The 24,506-nt window shown below is 43.1% G+C and overlaps 1 long non-coding RNA gene and 1 gene segment (V, D, J or C); one reads left to right on the top strand and one right to left on the bottom strand.

Moving 5' to 3' along the window:
• Positions 1–1,535: 1,535 nt before the first annotated feature.
• On the top strand, positions 1,536–7,665 carry LOC112657853 (uncharacterized). Its single transcript, XR_003135350.3, has 3 exons — positions 1,536–1,693; positions 3,598–3,859; positions 4,102–7,665. It is a non-coding gene; the product is annotated as an uncharacterized LOC112657853 (long non-coding RNA).
• On the bottom strand, positions 6,713–14,142 carry LOC112657843 (T cell receptor delta constant-like). The segment is given in 5 exon segments: positions 6,713–7,663; positions 8,816–8,947; positions 9,274–9,339; positions 9,923–10,201; positions 13,870–14,142. Coding segments are annotated over 4 exon segments (540 nt in total).
• Positions 14,143–24,506: the final 10,364 nt, after the last annotated feature.

Raw genomic sequence — 24,506 nt, 5'->3', positions numbered from 1 at the left:
TGTTACAACTTTTAGGAAGCATGGGAGCTGCGTTAGAAGGCTCATTTCTCATGCTTCCGCTGCTCTTCGGGATCTGGGAAGAGCACTGCTGGCCCCGGGCTCCAGAAAGCGTGGAGCTCTAGGACGTGCTCACATAATGGACAGAAAATTAGAGATGTGGGTCACTTTTTTTTTTTTTTTTTTTTTGGCTATTAATTGGTACAACGTGACTTTTGCCAGATTTCACAACTTGCTATTTTTAGATTAACTCAGCATCTTTTCTCTAAGTAACTTTTATGAGAATAATGCTCTAGGGAACTACATCCATCAGTCTATTTAATAACTGCAAGAGCGACAACAAAAGCCAATCTTAGATCATTTGCTGGATGTTTTGCATATGTTACTTTATTTAATTTTCCAGCAATCCTGTGAAAAAGCTAGTATTGTCACCTCCATTTTACGATGGAGAAATTGAAGCTTGGAGGGGTCAGGTCATGCTTAAGGTCATAGAACAAATAAATGCTGGAGCTGGATGATCCCAGGCACCTGACTCCAGGACTCCACTTCTCTTTTTTTTTATTAAAAATCAAAACATTGGGGCACCTGAGTGACTCAGTCCTTGAGCATCTGCCTTCCACTCAGGTCGTGATCCTGGAGTCCCAGCGGGGGAGCCTGCTTCTCCCTCTGCCTATGTCTCTGCGTCTCTGTCTCTGATGAATAAATTTAAGAAAACATTAAAATTTTTTTCCCAGCTTTGTTGAGATATGATTGATGTAACATTGTGCACATTCAAGGTGTAAAACCTTTGATTTGATGCACTTATATATTGCAAAATGATTACCACCATAGTGTAAGCTGGCACCTTTATCACATGACATAATTACCACTTCTTTTTTTTGTGGTGGAACATTTAAAATCTTTTTTATTTTTAAATTTTTTAAATTTTTTAAAATTTATTTATGATAGGCACACAGTGAGAGAGAGAGAGGCAGAGACACAGGCAGAGGGAGAAGCAGGCTTCATGCCCCGGGAGCCTGACGCGGGATTCGATCCCAGATCTCCAGGATCGCGCCCTGGGCCAAAGGCAGGTGCTAAACCGCTGTGCCACCCAGGGATCCCTAAAATCTTTTTAAAAAAATATTTTATTTATTTATTTGAGAGAGAAAGTGCATGAAAGCAAGGTGGGAGGGGCAGAGAGAGAAGAGAATCTTAAGCAGACTCCACACTGAGTGAGGAGCCTGATTCAGGGCTTGGTCCCAGGAACCTGAGATCAGGACTTGAGCTGAAACCAAGAGTAAGATGCGTAACCGACTGCGCCTCCCTGGTCCCCCAAGAGACATTGAAGATCTACTTCCTTAGCAACCTTCAAGTATGTAATACAGTATTACAAACTATAATCACCAGGCTGTACATTAGATTCCCAGAACTCATTCATCTTCTGACTGGTGGTTTGTACCCTTGGGCCGACGTCTTGCTGTGCCTCCTGCCCCAGCTCCCTGGTGACCACTGCTCTCCTCTGTTTCTGTGACAGAATTTCATTCTTCATTGTGATACTGCACTGCTGTTCTGAGAAGGGCTCTTCCGGAAGGGATGCTTTTCATGGACTGTTGGAAGGACCCCGCTGGTGGGGAGGGTCATGACTATGACTATGATCATCCCGAAAGTCTCAGGTCCGGGTGAAGCATTCCAGCGAGGGACATCCCTCTGTGCTAGGGTATCTGAAGCCCTCTTCTCTGTTCTTGGGTGTGGTCAGGTTGGAACTGACTTTGGGCAGTCAGAAGAGTGTTGCAGCTTCATTGGAAAATCGTTACTGTCTACATCGGGAAGGGAACACTTGGTTCTCTTATAAATATCAAGGCTGCTGATACCTTTTGGGGAGGGACAGACGCTGGATGCTGGGTGGGGACTGGCAGACTGATGGATGTTGGAGACGGGTGGCCCTGAGCTGGTCTTCGTGCTAGCAGGGGGCTGGGTTCCTGTGGAAGGGACCCCAGCCAGCAGGTGGCAGTGCAGGCCCTGGCAGCCAGGTCACTGAACTATCCTCTTCTTGCTCCTGGGATCTGGGGCTACACATGGGGGGACTTATTCTGGCTGCCCTGTGTTCACTTTCCTTATTCTCCAGGCCTGGGGCTGTCAGATGGAATACAGGGTGTCCAGCAGAATTTGGATTGCAGATAAACAATGAATACCTTTTTAGTATAAATGCATCCCAAATGTCACTAAAAGTGTTTTATTGTTCTTTTGAAATGTGAACTCGACTGGGTGTCCTGTATTTTTATTTGTTAAATCCAGAGAACTGCTCCACATCAGTGGATTTTTAAAGTGTTTTTAAATGAAGAAAGTCGCATTCCTTTATTCTACAAATACTTACTGATTGTCGATTCTGTATCAGACACAATCCTAGGCGCTGGGGGGTATATCAGGGAAGAGATGAGCAAGGCCTTTGCCCTCATGGAACTGACATTATGGAGCACGTGTGTGTGTGTGTGTGTGTGTGTGTGTGTGTGTGTGTGAGGTTGGACAGGAGGCAGTGGATGGACCATTTGTAGGAAAGGAGATCCAGCTGCTATCATCTAATTTACATTCCATAACCTGGAGAATAGATTGTCCAGGGAGAAGAGCGGAAGCAAGAGGACCAGTTAGGGGGTGACTGCAGTGGTCCTGACAAGAGACGGTGGTGTTTGTGGGAGGTGGCGGCAGTGGAGATTGAGAACCTGGACAAATATTTCATGGCAGAACCAACAGGACTCACTGATGAGTCAGACACAGGGAAAGGGAAAAAGAGACTCCTATAAACATTCCTCCAAATGCTGCTGGATGTGGAGGGGTGAAGTAGTCGGTCCTCTCTTTCTCGGGGCAGCGCCTTCCCATTGTTGTCATGTCCTGTCTTACACAGAAAACGATATTTGCCTGGCAGGTGGCTGGAAGGGCTGCTTTCAGGCACGCCAGCCACCGTGGCTCCGGTGGCCACACTGAGCACTAGCCCAGTGAGCTTGTAAACCACTCACAGCACTCCCACCCCCACCCCAGGCCCACCGTGGGCAGCTCTGCTTCGGGGGAGAATTTGCCAGCTGGAGCTAAGCATGTGCTGCAAAGGGCCTACTGAGAGATCGGAAGTCACACTGTGTGACGTGCAGTAAGCACTCTTGGGGGCAGGGTATGCCCCCAGGCATTAGAAATAGAAGATTTCTAGAATTTAGGGCTAGGAGAGATTTCAGAATCAATTTTTTAAAAAAGATTTTATTTATTTACTCATGAGAGACACAGAGAGAGGCAGAGACACAGGGAGGGAGAAGCAGGCTCCACACAGGGAGCCTGATGCGGGACTTGATCCCGGGACCCCGGGGTCACGACCTGGGCCGAAGGCAGATGCTCAACCACTGAGCCACCCAGGTGCCCCCCAAATGCCATTTATTGAGTACCAGTGCAGCTGTGCTGGGTGCTGTGTGATCCTGGACTGGTACCTAGTCTGTGGCCCGAGGATACAGGAATGGAGGGTAAGCCTCTTGTATAGCAACTGGATGTCTAAGCACGTGATCATTGGGCTTGCAGGTCTATTTCTGTGTGTGTGCGTGTGTGTGTTTAAGTAATTTTTATTTTCTTTGTGTTTCATAAAAGGATTAGTTCAAGATGGATTGAGAACCAAAATCACAATAACAACAACAGTTTCTTGGCAGGAAGCATTTGCCTCAGAGAGTTACAGCTCATCCAGTCATGTGACTGTCAGGGCTGCCTGCCTGCTCCTATTCCCTCCCACCTCCTCCCACCAGAAGCCGTGGGATGGTTTCAGAGACTCAGGGACCCCACTTTATTCTTCAGCCTCTGCCCCGCTAGGAAGAGAAGATGATTTTTCTTGTGGGCTTTAGCCTTTTGCTTTTTTGTGAGTATACTCATTTGTGTACATTCCTCTTGTCCTACAACCCTGTTTCCCTTTCTCTTGACTTGAAACACTTGGCCTGTTTCTCTCTACACTTGGTTTTCCAGTTATATCTCTGCCTTTGACTTTCATCTCTGTGTCTTCCTCCTGCCTTTGCCCACTGAGTTCCCTCTGGGTGGGCCCGCAGGGGACCCAGTGCCCATGGAGCGCAGGACTTCACTATATTCTGTTTCTTCTCTTCCCAGACAAGGGTGTGCTGTGTGAGCAAGTGATCCAGAGCTCCCTGGAACAGATGGTGGCAAGTGGCAGTAAGGTGACACTGCTCTGCACTTACGACACTTCATATTCAAACCCAGATTTGTACTGGTACCGAATAAGGTCAGATCATTCCTTTCAGTTTATCCTTTACAGGGATAACACTCAATCCAGAAATGCAGATTTTACTCAGGGTCGATTTTCTGTACTACATAATCCGTCCCAGAAAACCTTCCACTTGGTGATCTCCCAGGTGGAGCCTGAAGACAGTGCCACTTACTACTGTGCCATAGATACCCACAGTGACACAGTTGTCCAGGACGTCTGAACTGAAACCCCTAGCACAACTTCATATAGCAACCACGGCAGGTCACTTCATCAGACATGGGATCCTTCTTCCTAATTATTTTGTGTTCCAGCCTGGCCTTTAGAGGTGCCCTAATGTATCTGCTGAATAATAAAAAGCCAGCTCTGGTTTCCGATGAAGCAGAGCACCTCCCACCTTCTGACTCAATGGGCCCTGGTGGTGGTAGAGGGGGAGCGGTATGTCTGAAGAAGTCTCATCTTTGTATCCCCAGGTGCTCAGGCCACTCATGCCTGAGAGAGCAGGGCCTGACAAGTATGTGCTGAGTCCTATGAAGATATCAGGATGGTGGGGCAGGTGAAGGGCCAGGCTAAGGAGAGTTCATCAGGAGGGTCTTTATTTTAGTCTCCACCATTTATCCATCATTGTGAATTGGTCTGTTTTCTAAGGCTCAAAATTAGACACAAAGTTATTTACTTCAAAAAATTTTCCCCAATTCACCTTTTTTTTTCTTCTTGTACAGCCACCTTATTTTTCCTAATGCTGTTTGACACTGCCATTTTACTTACATTATTTGGAGAATATTTTTCTTTCACTGAAGAGCATGGAGCTCCTGCCAGAAAGTTGTCTGTGATTCCCAGAACCCCAGCTTCAAAGTCCCTGAATTTGGAGCTCTATGGTGTCTCCAAGGAAGATAATCATCTCCAGAGGAAACCAACTATGGTCAACTATAGGCCAAGTAGGGTCAAAAAAGATACACTCTAGGCTCTGGGCATGGGTCCCTCTTTTCTTTATTTTTGTTGAACTCTCTGCCTTCAAACAATGAGTACAATTATGAGATACAACCTTGGAGAGAGTAGAAGTCTTAGCTATGATTTTATAGGAAAAGCATTGGAGCCCAGAGAACTGAGGGACATTCATTCCCAAGGTCAGAGACCTGGTTAATGACAGAGCCAAGGTGGGATACTGCACTTTTAGGGCTCTCCCTGGTAGCTGCACCCTAGCAGGCTTTATCAGTAGGTGCTCTGGCAGCAGTTTATCTGGGCTTCAAGACAGGTGAGTGAAGAGCAGTCACTGTATAGAGAGGAACGTAGAAAACAAGAGTGAGGGAGCAAAAGGGTGTGTGCACCTGACTCAGCCTTCGGAGTCTCTGTTCTGCCTGTGACTGAGTGTGTGTAGCAGCCTTCTGGAGGACTCCCTCAGGGTTGTTGTGGACTTAAACGAGGTGCTGTATGTGAAAGCTCTGGAAAACTAGAATCCACAGTATGATGCCCCCCCCAGACCTGAAGACAGCCACAGTCAGCACACTCCTCTCCCCCAGCTCCTGGCATTAATCTTTTCTGAAGGCTCCTTTAGGTGGAGGAAATTTGAGATCCTGTGATAAGCTATGATTTTTTTTTTTGTTTTTTTAAACCACCAAAGTGGACCAGAGGGTGGCTCATTTATATGCTAAATATAGGATAATCCTGAAGTCCAGTCTAGCTGAAATCAAATCGACACCTTGCCCTTGTCTTAGGGATGCAGTGTGCTCTTGCAGAAGAAAACTTGGGCTGGCACTCTTGATAATGTGGTGCTGCTCATAGACATGTCCTTGTCTCACCAAAGGACTTTGGTCCAGGTACATTACCTTTTTTTGGGGGGGGGATATTTTATCCATCTGAAAAATGAGGATGTGACTTTTTTTTCTTAGCCACTTAGAGAAACATGCTAATGTTACCCAAGGTAACAAATGGGAATGGTTTGGAAAGCAGTTTTCTTTCCATATACAAGACGTAGTTGTAGGGACTCTTAATGATTTTTTTTTTTCCTGGATGGACTTGCTTAGCCACCTAGATGGTCCTAAACCCCATGACTCAGAGAGCTACCGTCCCTTTCTTTGCTTTGGGCTATGAAGACATAACATGGGAGCGCAGATGGCGATGGCAGGGGAGTTGGTGAGCATTTGCCCTTTCACTTGTGACCTCATAAGCCCCCTCTTGATACCCTAGTTAGCACCCTGGGTGCTGAGGAAAACACACTGCTAAGTTGCAAGGACTCTGCTATCTGAGTGGGTGCACCTGGGAAAAGCTGCGGTCTTGCTGAGGTGGGAGTAACAGAAGCCACAGAGGGGTTAGCAGCAACAGCAGGACACCCAGGGTCCCCGAGGCAGGGTCCCTGGGCGGGAGCCTGCAGGCCTGGGACCCAGGAAGCTGCGGTGTGACCTATAAGCTCAGTTTGGCTTTTGTCTGCCTAATAGTGAGTTCACAGCACCCACTTTCCCCTGCGGTGGTGTGTTATGAGTAAAACTAGACGCAAGGCACACTCAGTGTACTTTAATAAATGCAACAGAGAACAGCACTGGGAAGGGCAGAGAACCATCGACAGCATCGGGCAGGCCAGAATCAGCGTCGCCTGAACTCAAATGCCCCGTGCACAGATAGGCAGGCAAAACCTGGTAAAGATAATGTTTTTACAGCCAAAATTGAGGGGTCTCATTCCTATTCCCTCCCTCAAGAAACACTTGCACAGTTAGTTGCTTGAAAATAGGCTCATGCCTTAACTCCCTTTGCACCCTTGGCACATTGCCTAGAACTTAGAGGGACTCCATTCATGTTTGTGAAATCATTTAATAGAACGAAGTACATTTTCTCTGTATTTTACTCTGATCTTTGCTAATAGCTTGGAGAGTATTTAAATGAGGTTTTAGAAACCCCATTGGCTGCATGAGAAGTCAAATATAATTTTGTTTGTAAAGTACTAGGAAAAGCAGAAAATGCTTTTGTGGCCAGCTAGGGGCAAACCTAGTGCTGGGCTGAGCAGAGCCATTCATGTTAGGTAAAGGGCATCTGCTCTCTATCCCCCAGGATTTATTTTCTTCGGGGAGCATGGAGCTGGGAATCTGTTGGATCCCACTTTCACTTTCTACTTCTGAAGAAAGTCAAAGAAACAAACCACCTTTTTCAAAGTATATCAGTTGTAGAAATAAAAAGAGAATGAGTCCTGTATCTCTTTATAAAGCAGCATATAAAGCAGTTAGGACCATAACCCCCGTACTCCCTAGGACTTTTGTCTTTCCACCAGGCTGGAAAATGAGCTGGATTTATTGTCTTCGAAGGAAAACTGGTTTGGGTAGCAGCCATTCAAGCAAGGCTGGGACAGGTCAACTTGAATCACCAAGAAGTCAGAAGCCTAGGAGCCAAGTCCTCTGTAGGCTTTTGTGAAGACATAACGCAAGAGTCTCATAATCAAGCCTTCGCATACCAGTCAGCCTGCAAGTGAAGGACAATTGTCAGAGTGACATAGATCACAGACCATCACTGCCAGAAGGAATAGTAATACTCATGTCATCTGGGGCTGGCCAATACTTGCCATGCCTGTATCATTGCAGACATCACTAGTCTATGGTGGCATGGTTCCCTTCTACACATGGCCATAATTCAGCTGGTCAGTACTAGCTTATGAGTGTTGGCATAAGCCAGCCAACCTATTTGCTCTCCTCAGTCATAACTCCTTTGTTTTGTGGGTGCAAAAACTCAGGCCTGAAGAGGTGGAGCAACCAGGCTAGAGTAGCATAGTGTTAGTGACAAGGTCAGGCTGAAAACCCACATCTTCTGACTCCTAGTGTAGTGCTCTTTGTATAGAGCCACAGTGCCTGTGTCCTTGGGGCTACTGGAAACCAGTCACCCATTTAGAAATGACTGGACATGTTTTCAGGATGGAATGGATCAGGCTTGCACTCGAAATCCAGAGTTGTCACTAGATCAAGAGTTGGGACTGAGGAGTGTTTGAGGATATAGGAGAAGGGGCTTTGTAGGCAAACCTGCTCCCTAGTCTGAACTTTGCATCTGAGATTACCTGAAGAAGGAATGCAGGTAGCAGGCAAATAATGTCTCAGCTGTGATTCTGTATGCATCTTGAATAGCTAGCAGTGAGTGGGTTGGTCACTACTAATGGAGGTAGAGGTTCATCCCAAAGATGGGATGGTCTACACATTGGAGTGCCAAAGGAATGGGAGCTGGTGTCCCCTTTGTGCAGGCAAAGGCATATTCTGAAATTCTTTGAATGAAGCTTTACTGATGGCCTTGCAAATAGCCCATGGCCCCGTGGCCAGATAAACAAAATAGTAAATAAAGAAAACTATTTCTCCTTACTTAGCTTCCTTATTTTTTAGCTCCTGGGTAAGAGGTGGGGATTATTGGCTGGTATTACATTATACTACACAATACATTTTGATGAAATAAGAGGATAATAAGAGATGGGGCATTATGCTGAACATCTGAGGTGGCCCACCTTATTAAATCATATGTCTCTATGTGTTTTCCCTTCTCAAGGCTTCTTGGCTTTGTACATTCCTAAATTCCTTTTCTCCCAGTGTAGCATAGTTTGAGTGGAGGTAGGAATAAAAAGCAGATAATTCTTACCTTAAAAGAAAAATAACTTGGCAGTCAAGACAAAATTGATGGCAAGACTCTTGGCAAACACCATCCGGAGCCCCAACACTGTGAGGGACAGCATGTTCACTGTTCCAGTTGTGAACTCGGAACTGTGATGAACTGTGGATGAACAAGAGTAAAGATGTTGGATTTAGCAAGAGACTAAGTTCCTTTCCAGAACTTATTGGAACACTGACAACCAGCCTGCCCTGAAGCACCAGAAATCTGCCTGGTCTGCAAGCCCGGCTTGATGCCTGACAGCCCTCTGGGACCCCAGGCTACTGTTCACTTGCAGTCGCGCAAGCTGTTGAGAGACTCAGGGAATCGACTGGGCTCAGGTCTGGTTTTGGTTTTCTTTTGAAAGCCGGTGACTTTTGGCCTCATGTGACAATGACAGAGTTTGCTTTAACCTTCAGTTTCGAAGTTGACCCTTGATTTCAACTAACCTTTGGGCGCATAGAAGCTCTCTGACGTTTGCTCCACGTTTGCAGGTTCTGTTGGTTTTGTATTACCTGGAACAAACAGCAGTGGTCAGGGATTCACTGGCAACCAAGAGGCTCAAAGGATTTCAAGTATTAAAAGTGAAGGAGACTTTGAGTAAGAAAACTGAGGACCAGGTGTTATGACTTGGTTAAGGTCAGGCAGTTATTCACATAGCCAACATTCTTCCCATTCTGGGATTTTTTTGTTATACTATGAGGCCTGCATTCAGCTATGCCTCTAATTCATAAGAAGAACTAGGATTCTCAATCTCATGATAGGCTGGGCTGCCCTTTGTTTTGGCATTCACACCGCATTAGGTTGTACATCAATTTTTAAGCCAGAGTCCAGTAGTAGGACAGTCATTAGTATGAAGGAGGCAGGGATTGGTGAAGAAGAGATGGGGGATGAAATAAGATGGCCTTTATATCAGATTCAGGCCAGGGATGCAGAATTCAATTCCAAGTCAATGATGGGTCATAGCTGGTCCTCAGTCTTGTTTCCAGCATGATGCCATATTGAGAGTTCTCTGTCAAGAGTTTGTATCTCTAACCTCCTTTTCCCTCTACTTTTCTTCCCTACAATTCCAGGCTCTTGAAGCTAGATATGACCTACCTGAAGGTTTTTTCTTTGGCTCAAAGTCAGTGGAGTGCACAATTTCATTGTTGTGTTCAACTGAACAGGTCACTGAATTTGGATCTGCATACCGACCAAGCTTGACAGCACTGTACTTCCCACTGGGAGAGATGGCAATTGCAGTGTCATACTCTTCTAGTTTTTTGGATGATTCAAGTCTTATGTTTATAGCCTTAGGGTAGAAATCCTTCACCAGGCAAGCAACAGCTGTCCCATTTCTCATGGTGAAAACGGATGGTTTGGCAGGAAGCTGGCTTCCTACAAATGTAAGCAATTTATTTTGAAAGATGATTATCCACAAGTATGGGAACTAAACAGTGGTATTTACCTCAATTCTACTGGGGCCAAACGTTATAACCCAGACTTTCCTACATCCTGTTAGTGACCTGGGCTTCTTAGCACACCCGTGAAAGGATGGCCAAGAGAAGCAGAAATGAAAGGCAGTCTGTTTGACTTCTATTTAGGAGCTGCTAAGTGATATGGCTGGAAGCAGAGATGGAAAAGAACAACAACAAAGAGGTTTCTATGTTGTCTGAGTTTCAATTGTTTATATTTTATTAATCAATTCTCTGGACAATTGCAGTCAGGCTGAGTAGCTGTCTGCATCAGTTGGTTTATTTTAAATGCATCAGTCCTTGGAGTGAGAGCAGGGCAGGTGCTCCTTCTTTGCATTGTGTCAAAGAATCAGGGTCTGAGAGGGACTACATGACTAGTTGAAATACTCTGAGGATGGTAGTGTTGCAGTTATTCAGTTTGTCATCCCCATTTTATGGGCTAGAAAAGATAACCACTGAAGTCAAGGGGTAAATCTCTCTGCCTTTAGGTAAATACTTCTTTTGTAAGGGACACTCCTGCAGTTTCTTTTGAGTCAGAAATAACAGCTATCATTCCCAGGAAGTCCTTATAGAGATAAAACTAGTTTAAACCCAGTTCTTGTTTTTTTCCTAAGTGAAGCTATGCAGTGTTGGTCCCAATAATTGGCTCTCTTCCTGGCTTCCTCTGTATTCATGCCTCATCTTGATCTACCATCTACCTGTCATTCTGTATCTGCATCTTTTTCTTTCCTTGAAACTGAAAGTTTTAAAGCTTTGAAGGAGGCAGAAATGATTCTTTCCCATTGTGACCTACTGAAGTTTCCAAATTATGATAAATTTTGGCCATGGTGACTTGGCTTCTTAACTATCTTCAAATAACTGTTAAAAAAGGTGGTGTGTGTGTGTGTGTGTGTGTGTGTGTGTGTGCGCGCGGGGGGGGGGGGGTTGGCACCTGAAAATGCATGCAATCAGGAGAGACAACCAATCTGTGAATGGTGATCTGGATATATTTCCATTCACAAACTTACCTGTTAATTTTCAATATTAATTGCTTATGTGAATATAGCTCTTATATTTAAAACTTAGGTGTGTTTGGGGGCACCTGGGTGGCTCAGTCAGTCAAGATTCTGATTCTTGATTTTGGCTCAGGCCATGGTCTCATGGTCATGAGATGGAGCCCTGACTCCAGCTCCTCATTCAGCACAGAATCTGCTTAAAATTCTTTCCCTCTCCCTCTTGCACCCACCCCCATGCCCCACACTGCTTACACTCTTTCTCAAAAAATAAAATAAATAAAATTTAGGTGAGTTTTAAAACTTGTGATATCAAATTAAAAATGCTGAATTCCAGTGTACTTTTATTTACTATGATCTATAGTCAAGACACAAGGTAATGCTAAATGAAAAGTCTTGGTAATGAGTGAGTAAATGCAATGATTTTTCTAATGTTCTGTCCTGAATTTGAATCTGGGCATCAGCTGTGAAGCTCACGGTAGTAAAGCTATAACCAAATTAGTTGGTTTATATCTGGCTGAGATGGAGTGTTTGCTAGTCAGAAGTTCCTGCTGATTGCCATTTTGTGAACGGATTATGGCTAATCAGGGCTTTCCTAGGGAATCAGCTGTTCAGAGAAGCCCCCTCATGACTAGCATCAACATTCTCCAATACATTCTTTGCCAGGAAGCTCAGCTGAAAGACTAGATTCTGTTTTAGGCACTCAGGGCAGGAAACTCATTCTTAAGAATCTGGTTCCTTGTACTTTAGCTTTAGCTCTACACAAGAGGCGGACTGGGGATTTTTTTTCAAGGGGCTCTTCCGGAACCAAATTTCAACCTATGTGAGAAAAGCTTCATTGTTTTGCTTTCCAGCATAGTCGAAGTCACTGATAACAGACACTGATAACTCTCACAGTAACTGCTTGAAAAACCACATGTTCTGCTCGTTCACCTGCATTCAGAAATGTGACATTTCTTGCTCAATATACTGACCCTGGTGACATGTATTCTGGTTGATTTTCAAGGAATCAACAGATATACAGAGAAAGGAGACTAGTGCATTAAAAAATAAACAAAACAAAATAATCCTATCTCTTTGGTTACTTAAGAATATGACCCAATCCTAGCCTGATTTACTTGGATAATTGAGGCTTGCTTGAGATTTTAAAATCTAAATTCAAAGGCAGTTGTCAATGATTACTCAGCTAGAGAGACCTGGTTTGAATAATTTGAACAATGTAATACAGCTGACAAGACAAATGTCTGAAGAAGGTCATACACTTTTTGATATTGAGCTCTTAATCTGTTAGCTTTTCAGATAACTCATAATGCATTGGTTTGGTAAAACATTTTTCTCAGACTCTCTTTCTCATTGAATACCTATCTGTTGAAAACAATTGTTTGAAAGTAAAGTGCTTTATCTAATCCATTCTTTGATATCACAGTAATAAAAAAAAAAGGTTATCTGACAGAATTGAACCTTTAAAAAAATCAAAAAATGGTTATCTGACAGAATTGAACCTGCATTTTCTATCATTGACGTATGTAACCTAGTCGGTCTTATATTTAACTTAACCCAAAATCTGAAGTGGGATAAAATTTGCACTATTGTAGTCCAAAATTTAAAGATGTAATTGTTTATTTATTGAGAATTTCCAGTCTTTTTTCTTGGCCCACAAATATAATTACATTTCAGCTTGGGTTCCAGGGCCCTATTTGTTTGAATAATTGTTTTATTTCAGACTTTCTCTTTTTATGAGTACTGATCCAATGCTAAGGTTATGTTCTGGTCAACAATACCAGAAGAAGTATGTACCTTTCCTGAACAGTCTTTCTTGACTTATAGAAGTAGAAATCATCTAGATTTGCATAGGAATCCTACTGGTTCCCTAGGAATTGTACCATCTGTAACAAATGTCACTCACAATTTCAAGGTTCTCTGACAATAGGAGATTTAACTTGAACACTGAAATACAAGTTTGCTCTACCTGATTACTCTGATCTGGTTAACTGTCTCCCTCCTGAATCTTCTAAGCTACAGGACATTTGTTTGCAGATTGCAATGAGGCATGTACACTAGTCAGCTTAGCCAAAGACATGGATAAAAACAAAACAACCTTCTGGAGATTTTGGGCCAAAGCATCCCTGCATATCCTGCCCCTCCCCCCCCCCCCCCCCCCGCTTATATGTTCCAACAATTACTATATTTTTTCTAGTTTTCTTAGCTGCTTTGAAGAATTCCAGAAATGAGTGGGGGCTATAGGTTTTTTAAATTTTTATTATTATTATTTTTAATGGACTCTACACCCAGCATGGAATCTAACACAGGGTTTGAACTCATGACTCTGATATCAAGACCTGAGCTGAGACTGAGTCGAATGCTTGACCAACTGAGCCACCCAGCAGCCTGGGCCTATAGTTTTAATATATGCTTTTTAAAAACAAAAGTAGTTACAGAGCTACTTCAATGACTCAGCCTGTTTCTTTACTCTGGCCTACCCCCATGTCTAGGCTACTCCATCTCCTAGTTATACTTTGCCAAGTAGTGCAAACCGGGTGGCAGCACCAGTGCCAGAACTCAGTTTATCCCTAGAAATATAGGGGAAAAATCAACTCACGTGGCTCCACGAAGAGTCTGGTGCCAGCTCCAAAAAACATCTGTCGAGTATCCCAAGAGCACATTGCAGCACTGCCTCACAAGTAATCAGCCTGGGGCTGGCCCTGGGGCCTGGGTTAGAACATCTGTGCTCTGCCTCCCCAGCCTGGGTCCCAGCCTAGAGACCCCACAACTCAGAGAACTACAAAGCTGCCCTTGATGAGATGAAGGGGCTGAGTGCACAAAGTCTCAGTTCCCTTTGAAGCTTATAATAGTTTGCTGGATAAGGATGTGAGCATGAAATCCCAGCCAGGAAACACAAGGACATGAGGGACAGAGCTGACATAGAGGGAGAGAGGAAGGGGACAGGTCATTGATAGCTGCCTTCAAGACAGAAAATTTAACTCTCAGTTGATTGGGAGGCCTCTCTAAATAGAGCACAATAGCTTGGGAATAGGGATGGGGCACTGACTGGTGACAGTTCTTGTAATGAGTGTTAGGCTGAGGAGGGTTTAGACACAGGTCTCGTTTTCATATTCTGGCTTTCTTCTCTTGGGTCACAAATTCTGCTTTTTGACTAGAAACCTGATTTCTTCCCTACTCAGACTGAGTCTCACAAAAATAAGGAATTTGTTTCCAAATTTCCAAATTCCATATTTGTTTGGAAACAAATTCCCTAAGCCCAGGAAAAGGCTTTCTAAGGATCTGAGGGTTGAACAAGAAGTTGGTAGCCGATGGGGAGCCCAGTGGTGCCACGTACCATGGATGCAGGTCTGAGAAGCCAGTGCTTTCTTTGGACTGTTTATTTTCATTTTATAATTTCTCCTGTCTAGACTCAGATACAAGCTTTAGGAGGATATACTAATCACTAATCATGTGAAATAGAATTTAAAGACCATATGGATTACTTTGTCTCATCACCAGAAATCCAGAGTCTAGGACTTCTAGAGCCAAAGGGAATGACAGTTGTATCAGGCCATTATTTGCTGTCAAAACTTTAAGGATTGACTTGCAATTCTCACTTTCCCTACCTGAGCTTCACATAATCATATTACACTCCATCACAGCAGGAAGAGAAAACTAAAGAAGTAAATGGAGTATCACTGGAGAGCACAGGTCAGTGTCCCAGCAGAGGGGCTAAGCATCATTTTCTTCTCTTTCCTACTTCTCTAAGACTCCCATAGGCACAGCCTCAGAGATTTGATTCTAACACTGCAGATAATTCTGAATTTCAAGTGGAAATGATTTAAAGGGAAAATGAAACACAATTCTTTTTGCTCAGATGCAATTTGCCCAACATCGATCAGACTGCAATCAGCTACAACATGGTTGTTTCCCTCCTTCTTTCTAGTCTCTCTCCTCTCAAAGGCAACTCACCAAATTTCACTATTTCCCTGGAAGCAACAAGCAATCAAGAACCCCTGTAAGTTTATTTTCCTTCTGAGAAGCAGACGCCATGTTGACATGACCAGCTGCTTTCAGGACTGTCAACCTTGCCGTATTCATATACTTTTCCCTGCTTCTTTATTTCCTCTGAAATAAAATTTAATCATGTAAGGGGTAATGCCTGCATTTTGGAAAGCTTCTGAGAGACTATTGTTCTCTGGACTGGTGTCAGTGACTGTCTGTTGGCAGCTATCCAAACTACCTGAATATTGCCCTGGGATTTCCAAGCCCTGGAACAGATCACCAGTGGACAATATCCCTGGGAGAGTACCATTACTTCCCTATTGTTCTGAAGTTGGTGGCTGTGATTCTACAGTGGATATAGGCTTCTGAACGCTGCGCAGAGTCTTTAGATTCAGGGCTAACAGAAGAGATGAGCACATTAACTGCTCTTGGCCGACCCGGACTAGGGTGGGACCTTGGGGGTCAGTTAGTCTGAGCCAGGTACACTGACTTAAAGCAAGTTCTTAGCCAAAAGACACAAGGGCAAGATTGGCTTCTCAGGGAGAGAAGACTATCTTTTTTGTTTGTTTGTTTTTGACAGAAGACTATCTTGATCTAACTCCGTCTTTAATGATATTTTCCTTCCTTTAAAAGGTCTGTTCTTCTTCTTACACTGTGGCCATGACTTTTTTCCCTCATAAATAGTGGAAGAATCTCCTCACCTAGAACTTGCCTTTTTCCCTGGTCGCAATCTCTGACGAAGAAGAGGACCAAAAGCCTGACTAACGGCTTTCTTCAGGCCACTGTAGAAGGCTTATTGCTGTAAATCTTTAGAACCGAGTTTCCAAGAATATTTTTCTTCAGATAAATTTGTCCTAAAATTTTACCTTGACTCTCTGCAACAACAAAACAATGGATTTCTAGTTTGGAACCTCCTGACTTCTTAAGAAGCTCCATTCATTCAGGACCAGGCTACAACTCCAAGTGAATAAATGCACTAGAGTAAAATGCATAACCTACTTGGTTCCATGAGGAGTCGAGTCCCTCTTCCAAAGACAAGCTGTGCTTCATCACACCACCTCAGGCATCATTACAAAAAAACCTTGCTACCTATTTGCCCTCTGTGTAGTCCATCTGTTTGGAAGGGGATGGGTAGAGCAGAACAGGTATAGTTGGAGATGTAAAACTCTTCAATGGTTTCTGAGATCTAAGCATTATATTTTGGCAGCTTGTTTAATATGTGTTATCTTTTGAGCGTTGGCATTGAGGGAAGTCCCCAAGTTTTCTGCTATTATTTCCTCAACCTGCCATCACTTACCCCTGATCTTGCTTCAGGATCACATTTTCACAGGGAGAAAGGAATCATTTTGGCTTTGCTGAGAATTGACAAATGGCTATTGTTAGCAGAAACCTAACTACAAGGCTCAAGTCCGTCATAAAAGACTATGCCTTAGTTAGAGGTGGAGGAACATGATGGTTAGAGCAAGAGCCATCGATGCAAAAGGCTTGGAGCCTACTCAAAGGGTCATAGTAATCCTAGGTAACTACCATTTGGATAAGTGCTTTGCTACTTACAAATGTCTTGTGTTTATACTACTTTAGCAAACACTGTAACAAACTCCATGAGGTCATATTATTAGATCCTTCTTACAGATGAGGTCACTAAAGCTAAGTATGGTTAAGATAGTGAGTGGCTGGGCAGGACCTTACTCCCAGTTCTCTGTGATTTCCATGCATTGAACTAGAATAGTAGATGATAGGATTGGAAGGAGCCTCATCAGTCACTTGTCAAAGTGATATTATTAGATCCTTCCTACAGATGAAGTCTCTGAAACTAAGTATGGTTAAAATAGTGAGTGGTGGGCTAAGTCTTACACCCAGGTCTCTAGGCCTAGTTTCCATGCATTGAATCAGAGTAATAGATAATAGGACTGGAAGGAACCTCAGCAGTCACTTGTCAAACTTCTGTGATGAAACATAGGTTAATTAATGGATGCATAGGGACAGTTTTGACTCTTTTTACAGTACCTTTTAAAAAGTCAAATCATAGAGGGGTGCCTGGGTGGCTCGGTTGGTAAGCATCTGCCTTCAGCTCAGGTTGTGATTCCAGGGTCCTGGTATTGAACCCCCCCTCTCCCACCGCTTTGCACCTTTGCACTCCCTGCTCAGCGGGGAGACTATTTCTCCCTCTGCCCTTCCCCCACCATTCTCTTTCTCTTTCTCAAATAAATAATAAAACTTTAAAAAAATCAAATCACAGAATTGCTACTGTGTCATAAGACACTCAGACTATTGGACTTCTTTGCTTTTCCTACTAAATCTTCCCTAAGAATTGGTTTGGATGATAATCAGAATCATAATGTGCTCAAGCTGGGAGACACCTTGTAAATCACTTGGCTTAGGTAGAGGGAAACTAAAGTTCAGTGAAGTCAAGTCATAGACCTTGTCGGTCAAAGAGAAGAATTGGAATTTGGTCTTTGAATTCTTGGTCTGTCATGCTCATTATCACATCTCTCTTTTATTAGATGTATTTAGTACAGGTCTGGTTATGACCTGGATCTGTGAATAGTGAACACACAGGTGGTAAGTTGGTTATCTAAAGTTAATCAGGTGGAGGGAAGACAACACATATTCTCCAGGAAAGATCGTGGGTCAGGAGGACCACTGCAGCACATACCTCATTCTGGATCTTATCAGAGACTCAGACCCTGTTGCTCAAATCATCCCTTGCTAAATTACACACTGGTTAGATCTTTTCTTTTCTTTTTTTTTTTTTTTAATTTTTATTTATTTATGATAGTCACAGAGAGAGAGAGAGAGAGAGAGAGGCAGAGACAGAAGCAGGCTCCATGCACCGGGAGCCCGATGTGGGATTCGATCCCGGGTCTCCAGGATCGCGACCTGGGCCAAAGGCAGGCGCCAAACCGCTGCGCCACCCAGGGATCCCTGGTTAGATCTTTTCAAGTGTTTCCCAACCTAGTGACTTGGGAAAATATTTAACAAAGAAAATTGCTAAACATAGTGATCATAAGAAGAAAAAAAGAGTCACTTACATGGTTCTACCACCAGATAGGCTCCTTTGCCAAAGATCATGGATACTGCACAGCTGATAGACATAATTTTAAAATGGCCTTGCTTTCTCTTTATGGCAACCCTGGTACCAGTTGCCAAGTCACATGATATCATGGATGGTATTTCTGTCTCATCTTTAGACTTGGGGGCTATCCTTCAAGACAAAGCAGAAGGTGATTCCTGTGTCAAATAGAAATCTGAACCTTTGCCATGTTGTAATCTGAATTTGTGCTCTGAATGAGAGAGAATGAGTTTGTGCTTTGAATGAGAGAGACTGGAAGGAGTTTCTTAGTTTGATCAGGAGAGAAGGAAGGTGGAATGTTGGTCATAGAGTAGTGGTTCTCAGCCTTTGGGCTACATTTAGGTGGGGCAAAGATCTAGTGAGTTATGTACCTCACTCATTCCTCATTTTAGGGGAATTCCACTTCATACTCTGTATGAGCTTTGTATCGTCGTCAAGCATTGTGCAACAGCCAGACTTCTTAGTATAAACTAGAATTAGAGTCTTCAGTGCATTTTAATAACATATTCATGAATATCGCATTGTAGCAAGCTTTCATGAAATACTCACACTTAAAAGTGACAGTTAAATTAGCCTCTGTAAAAATCAGAGTCTGTAAGATTGCCCCTGTCACTTATAAAAACCAGGGAGAGACTACATTTTCAGATCTGCTTCCAGCCCTGTAAAGGACTGCAGATCTACTTTCAGAATCACTAAAATGAAAAGTGGGTTTCAGTTGTGGTGAAGTAGAAAGATGTCAGAGAACCTGAAATCTAACTGGACTTTGTTCCTCACTGAATGAATAATCGTAGCCATTTTCATAAAGCCTCATCTGCCTCCTTTATAAAGTGAGGGTAATATCTTCTGTATGGGGGGGGGGGGTGGTTCCTAAGATGAAATGAAAGGCTATGTATAAAGCATTCTGTAAATAGAAAGCCTTGGTAGAATGATTAGAATGTTCATTAGGGTTAGACCCAGAGAAGACACATTTTACTTGAAGCAAGGGGTATAATTTTCCTAAGCACAGAGCTACCCAGGGGCAGGATGTTAGGGAAAGATTGTTAAGAGAGAAGAGAATCCTATTTCTTTGGAGTTTAAGATGAGAGTGCTCACTTCTTAGGGGTATGAGTGAAGCCAGAAATCCAAGTTTCTGTCTCCCCTGGTCCTTTCTCGAGGTCAGCTGTGACCTCCATCCCATTCTCCAATCTTCCCTTTCTAGTCCCCACACCAGAGTTCTTACGGTGGCCTATGAGCTTCCCTGTCCCTAGGCCTATTACCAACCTGACCCCCTTTTCAAATTCTCTCCCTGTCACTCTCCTTCCTCCAGCCACATGGGCCTCCTCACTATGCTTCACACACTCTAGGCAGCACTGCGTTCCCCTTGCCTGGAAGTGTTCTTCTTTGGGATTTCTGCATGTGGCTCACTCTGTCACCCCCTCAGGTCTCTGTCAAATGTCACCTTTCCAGTGAGGCCTTCTGGGACTCCTCTGTTAAAAACTGCACACTGCTCCCTCTGCTAGTCTTCTGCATTCCCTTTCCTGTTTTATTTTTCCTTCACAGGGCTTATTACCACCTAAAATATTATATATTTTATTTATTTATTTGGTTTACCATCTGTCCTCTGCCATCAGCATGAAGGCTCCGATAAGGCATGAATTTTTGTCTGCTTTGTTCATGCTGATTCACTCAGCAGCTAGAAGAGCACCCAAGATACAGGGACGGTGACTTGTCAAAGGTTGCAGAGCTAGGACTTAGGCTTGCCTCTGCAGGTTCAGTTGGCTTTTATTTCCGTTTCCCTTTGCCTTATGCCATAATGATTATTCATTCATTCATTCAACAAACGTTTATTTAGTGCCTTCACTGTATTTGTGAATACAGTGAGGAACAATTCAGAGTCTTTGCCCTCAGGGGGCAAGGAAGACAGATGGTAAGTGAGTATATGAAGTTTCAGGTGGAGGTGAGGGTATAGAAATAAAACAGGGTAAGGGGACTACAGAATGACAGGAGGTGGTTGGGGAAGCCATCACTAGAAGTGACATTGAGTAAAGACCTGGAGAAGGAGAGAGAGCTTTTTGAATCTCTGGGAAATAATGGTACCAGGCCAAAGGAACTATAGGGCACAGGCTCCATTCTGAAACTGGTGGTTGCCAAAGGGGAGGGGGTTGGGGAGTGGCAAGAAGGGGAAGGGGAGTGGGAGATACAGGCTTCCAGTTACAGAATGAATAAGTCACAACATAAGATAAAGGCAAACAGAGAGAATATAGTCTAAGATACTGTAATAGTATTGTATAGGGACAGATGATAGCTACACTTGTGGTGAGCATAGCATAATATACAAACCTGTTGAATCACTATGTTGTACACCTGAAACTAATGTAACATTGTATGTCAACTATACTCAAATTTTAAAAAAGTACACTTTGTTCTGGGAGATGTACATCCTAAGTGAGAGGGAATGCCAAAGACAGGTGTGAGAAAATTATCTTTTGGTATTTTAGAAACACATTGACGAGTTTGGGATTTTTCTGTACTCATCTTTCTCGGGATGATAATCTTATCATTAGCTACTTCTTCCTGAGTATAGGGACCCTTGAGTCCAGGGATGTAGTGTGAGGAATGGGTCTTGCCTGAAGAATACCTCTTTGAGTAACTGGTTTTGGTATGGCGGTGGAAGAGCTTCCTTGGGGAAGGATGGTGGTGGAGATGGTGGTTGCAAGGGAAACAGCCTAATAGTGGCTTCACGCGCAGGCAGCTTGGAAAGGAGTCCAGTAGAGGAGGAGGACGAGGCTGGGCCAGGTAAGAAAATCCTCCATGTGTGCCTCAAACTGCAGTCTCCATAGAAAAGTTCTTAAGATGCACAGAGACTGGAATCAGACAGATGACACACATTCTGACTTTGCTAAGCTCTGTGATCTTGGAGAATCCACCATCTATAAACAAGCAGGTCATAGTTCTGCATGGTCACAGTGAGAAGTGCATAAATTGGCATTCATTAATAAAGTGTCTCATCCATGATGTAATGAGCACTGGTTATTATATAAGACTGATGAATCACTGACATCTACCTCTGAGACTAATAATGCATTATATGTTAATTAACTCAGTTTAAATGAAAAAACCCGGGCAGCCTGGGTGGCTCAGCAGTTTAGCGCCACCTTCGGCCCAGGGCCTGGTCCTGGGGACCCGGGATTGAGTCCCACGTCAGGCTCCCTGCATGGAGCCTGCTTCTCCCTCTGCCTGTGTCTCTGCCTCTCTCTCTCTGTGTCTCTCATGAATAAATAAATAAAATCTTAAAAAAAAATTTAAAAAACCCCAAAACCTTGGAATCTCAAAAAAAGAAGTGCCTTGTCCAGTGGCCTGATACACAGTAGACACTCAGAAAGTGGTAGATATAATACTACATATTAATCTAAGTGTGTCTCATGATCCAATTTAATGAAGATGTTCCTGATGACCTTGTGCCTTTTCTGGACTCCAATCGTTGTCACTATCAGTAGAACACATTTATATTGTGGCTCTTTATTCCTTGCTATTTTGTCCTGTTCTCTGGTTCTGTTTCATGAAGTCAGGTGGCATCCCCAGGTTTTCTCTCGCCAAGGGCTAGAAGGCTGATGGATCTGGGGCTGTGGGTTTGTGTACATCTATTGTCAGCTTTGTGCTACTCAGGAGTCCTGCAGGAAAGAACTTGAAAGGAGCATCCAAGGAAAAGGAAGCTTCAAAAGAAAGTAGGTTTCTGCGAAAATAAAGGCTCTGGGTTTGCAGTGAGGCCTCCTCAATCCAATATTAGTTGGCTAAAAAAGAAGACACCATTCAAAGATATTCTGGATCCTTCTCTCTTTGGATGCCCCTTATCTTTTCATTTCAAAGGAGGATGGAATGTACCAGATCAGTGTTTCTTAGCCTTTGATTAGTCACATCTCTGAGTTTTTTTCTTCTTTCTTTTGGTCACATCCATTTGTCATATAATTTGCCTAATAGTTTTCTTTAAATTTACTCACTTTTTGACTTTAAATATAATTAAACTTTAAGTCACATGGGTTTGACAACCTAGTTGTTACTATTCTGATATCCATTAAAAGATAGTACAATTAAAATAAAATAAAAGTCTATATACCATGTAAAATATGGTTTGTGCATCCACACTTTGGGAAACATTGGATCATTAGCTCAGAAAACAGAAGGACTTAATCTATTAAGAAGACACGGTGAACAAAGGGAGACTAGGGAAATCATTCAGTAACTTCACAGGGAATGTGGATGAACAATTATTTTAGTGAGAAATTTTAAAGCCAATGAGGTATAAGGGCAGGAGCCTGAACTAGTTGAAGTTTCAAAATTTTGCCATGATCTTTCTTTTTCTTTCTTTCTTTCTTTCTTTCTTTCTTTCTTTCTTTCTTTCTTCTTTCTTTCTTTCTTTCTTTCTTTCTTTCTTCTTTCTTTCTTTCTTCTTTCTTTCTTTCTTTCTTTCTTTCTTCTTTCTTTCTTTCTTCTTTCTTTCTTTCTTTCTTTTCTTCTTTCTTTCTTCTTCCTTCCTTCTTCTTTCTTTCTTTCTTTCTTTCTTTCTTTCTTTCTTCTTTCTTCTTTCTTTCTTCTCTCCTCTCTCTCTTTCAGAATTTTTCAGCCCTGACTGTGCTAGCATAGCTTTGGATCTCTATCTCTTTCTGGGTGCAAAACCCTACCCCACTTCTCCCCATAGTGTGAAGTCTGGGAATGGCCAGCCTGCGCTCCTTCCTTTTTTTTTTTTTTTTTTTTTTTAAGATTTATTGATTTGTTTTGAGAGAGAGAGAGAAAGAGAGAGAGAGAATACAGCAAAAGTAGGGGCAGAGGGTGAAAGAGAATCCTAAAGTAGACTCTGTGCAGAGAGCATAGCCCTACGTATCTACATATGCAGAGCTCATTCCCAGGATCCTGAGATCATGACCTGAGCTGAAATCAAGAGTCGGTTGCTTAACCAACTGAGCCACCCAGGTGCCCTTTGCACTCCTTCTTCTCCTTTCCTTAGCCCCCAATGCTATGCCTCTTGCAATCATACACCCAGGCATTCTCTGGAGAGGAGCCCACCCCATCACATTCTTCTGCCATGCTTCTTTGGAGCCTACTTTCACCTTGGAAAACACAAGCTGAATGCCAAGCATCAGGCTAGAGTGTGCTGTCACTTTTCTAGTAGCCAGCTCAGCAGATTAGGGACCATTGATCTCACTGTTAGACTTCCCTCACACCTTTGAAATGGGGTTTTGTATTTGTTTTTTACATTTGATGGCTTAATATTAATATCCACTATCTAACTGGAAGCTGCCACCTTTTTTTTTTTTTAAAGCAAGACATGGTTGGATTCAAATATCACTTAAATGACATGAAAAGATGACTTCTATGTTGAGTACAATAATTTGACAACTTTAGCATTGATTATTTTATAACAGTTAATTAGTGAGTGGCTTCATGTCCTCTTAGTGAGGAAGATGAACCCCACGAGTCCTTAGGGACTTACTCCTGCCTGTGTCTTATAGACTTTAAAGCATTTCTTAGTTGGAAGCATTACACATTCACTTTGTTCTGCTTGGAATCTGGTCTCATTGGGAACCAGAATGTTCCCACATCTTTTCTAGTGACCTAGCTTCCATCTGCAACTCAAACAGTTAGAAGCAGATGTTTGGAACTGGTTCCTTTTTTTCTGAAGAGAAATGTAGTGACACCAGTGACCACCCTCTGGCCTCACCCTCTATGGCCAGTGAACTCTCTCTCTCTCTCAGCCTAAAGAAGGTCAGAATTATTTATATCTGGAGAACTTTGATAGAATCACAGACTCAGATCAACTTTTTTTTTCCGATCAGCTCTCTCCTTGGGGTTAAGCTAAGCCAAACAATCTGTGGTCTCTCCAGCCTGGACCTGAATCCCACAGATTAGGCAAAATTTTCTGTTTCTCCAGAGCTGTATGGGTTCTTTCACAGCCCAGATTCAATTTTTTTTACAGACAAACCTCTTCCCAGCTCCTACGGAGGGACTAACCATAGTTCACATCTTCCCCACAGTCCTCCTTGACACTATTTTGATGCTATTACCTGATATTTCTGCCCCCTTACATGAAAGACCCCCCCCAAACCCAAAGAACAGACAAATGAGTTACTTACTTGCTTCTACAACCAGGTGAGTTCCTTTTCCAAAGAAGAGCTTATTTGTAACACAGTGATTGAGGCCAT

The sequence above is a fragment of the Canis lupus genome, chromosome 8 (assembly GCF_003254725.2).
Source record: "Canis lupus dingo isolate Sandy chromosome 8, ASM325472v2, whole genome shotgun sequence".
Lineage (NCBI taxonomy): Eukaryota > Metazoa > Chordata > Mammalia > Carnivora > Canidae > Canis > Canis lupus.
The sequence above is the reverse complement of the archived record's forward strand: the minus strand, read 5'-3'. Positions and strand labels throughout refer to the sequence as shown.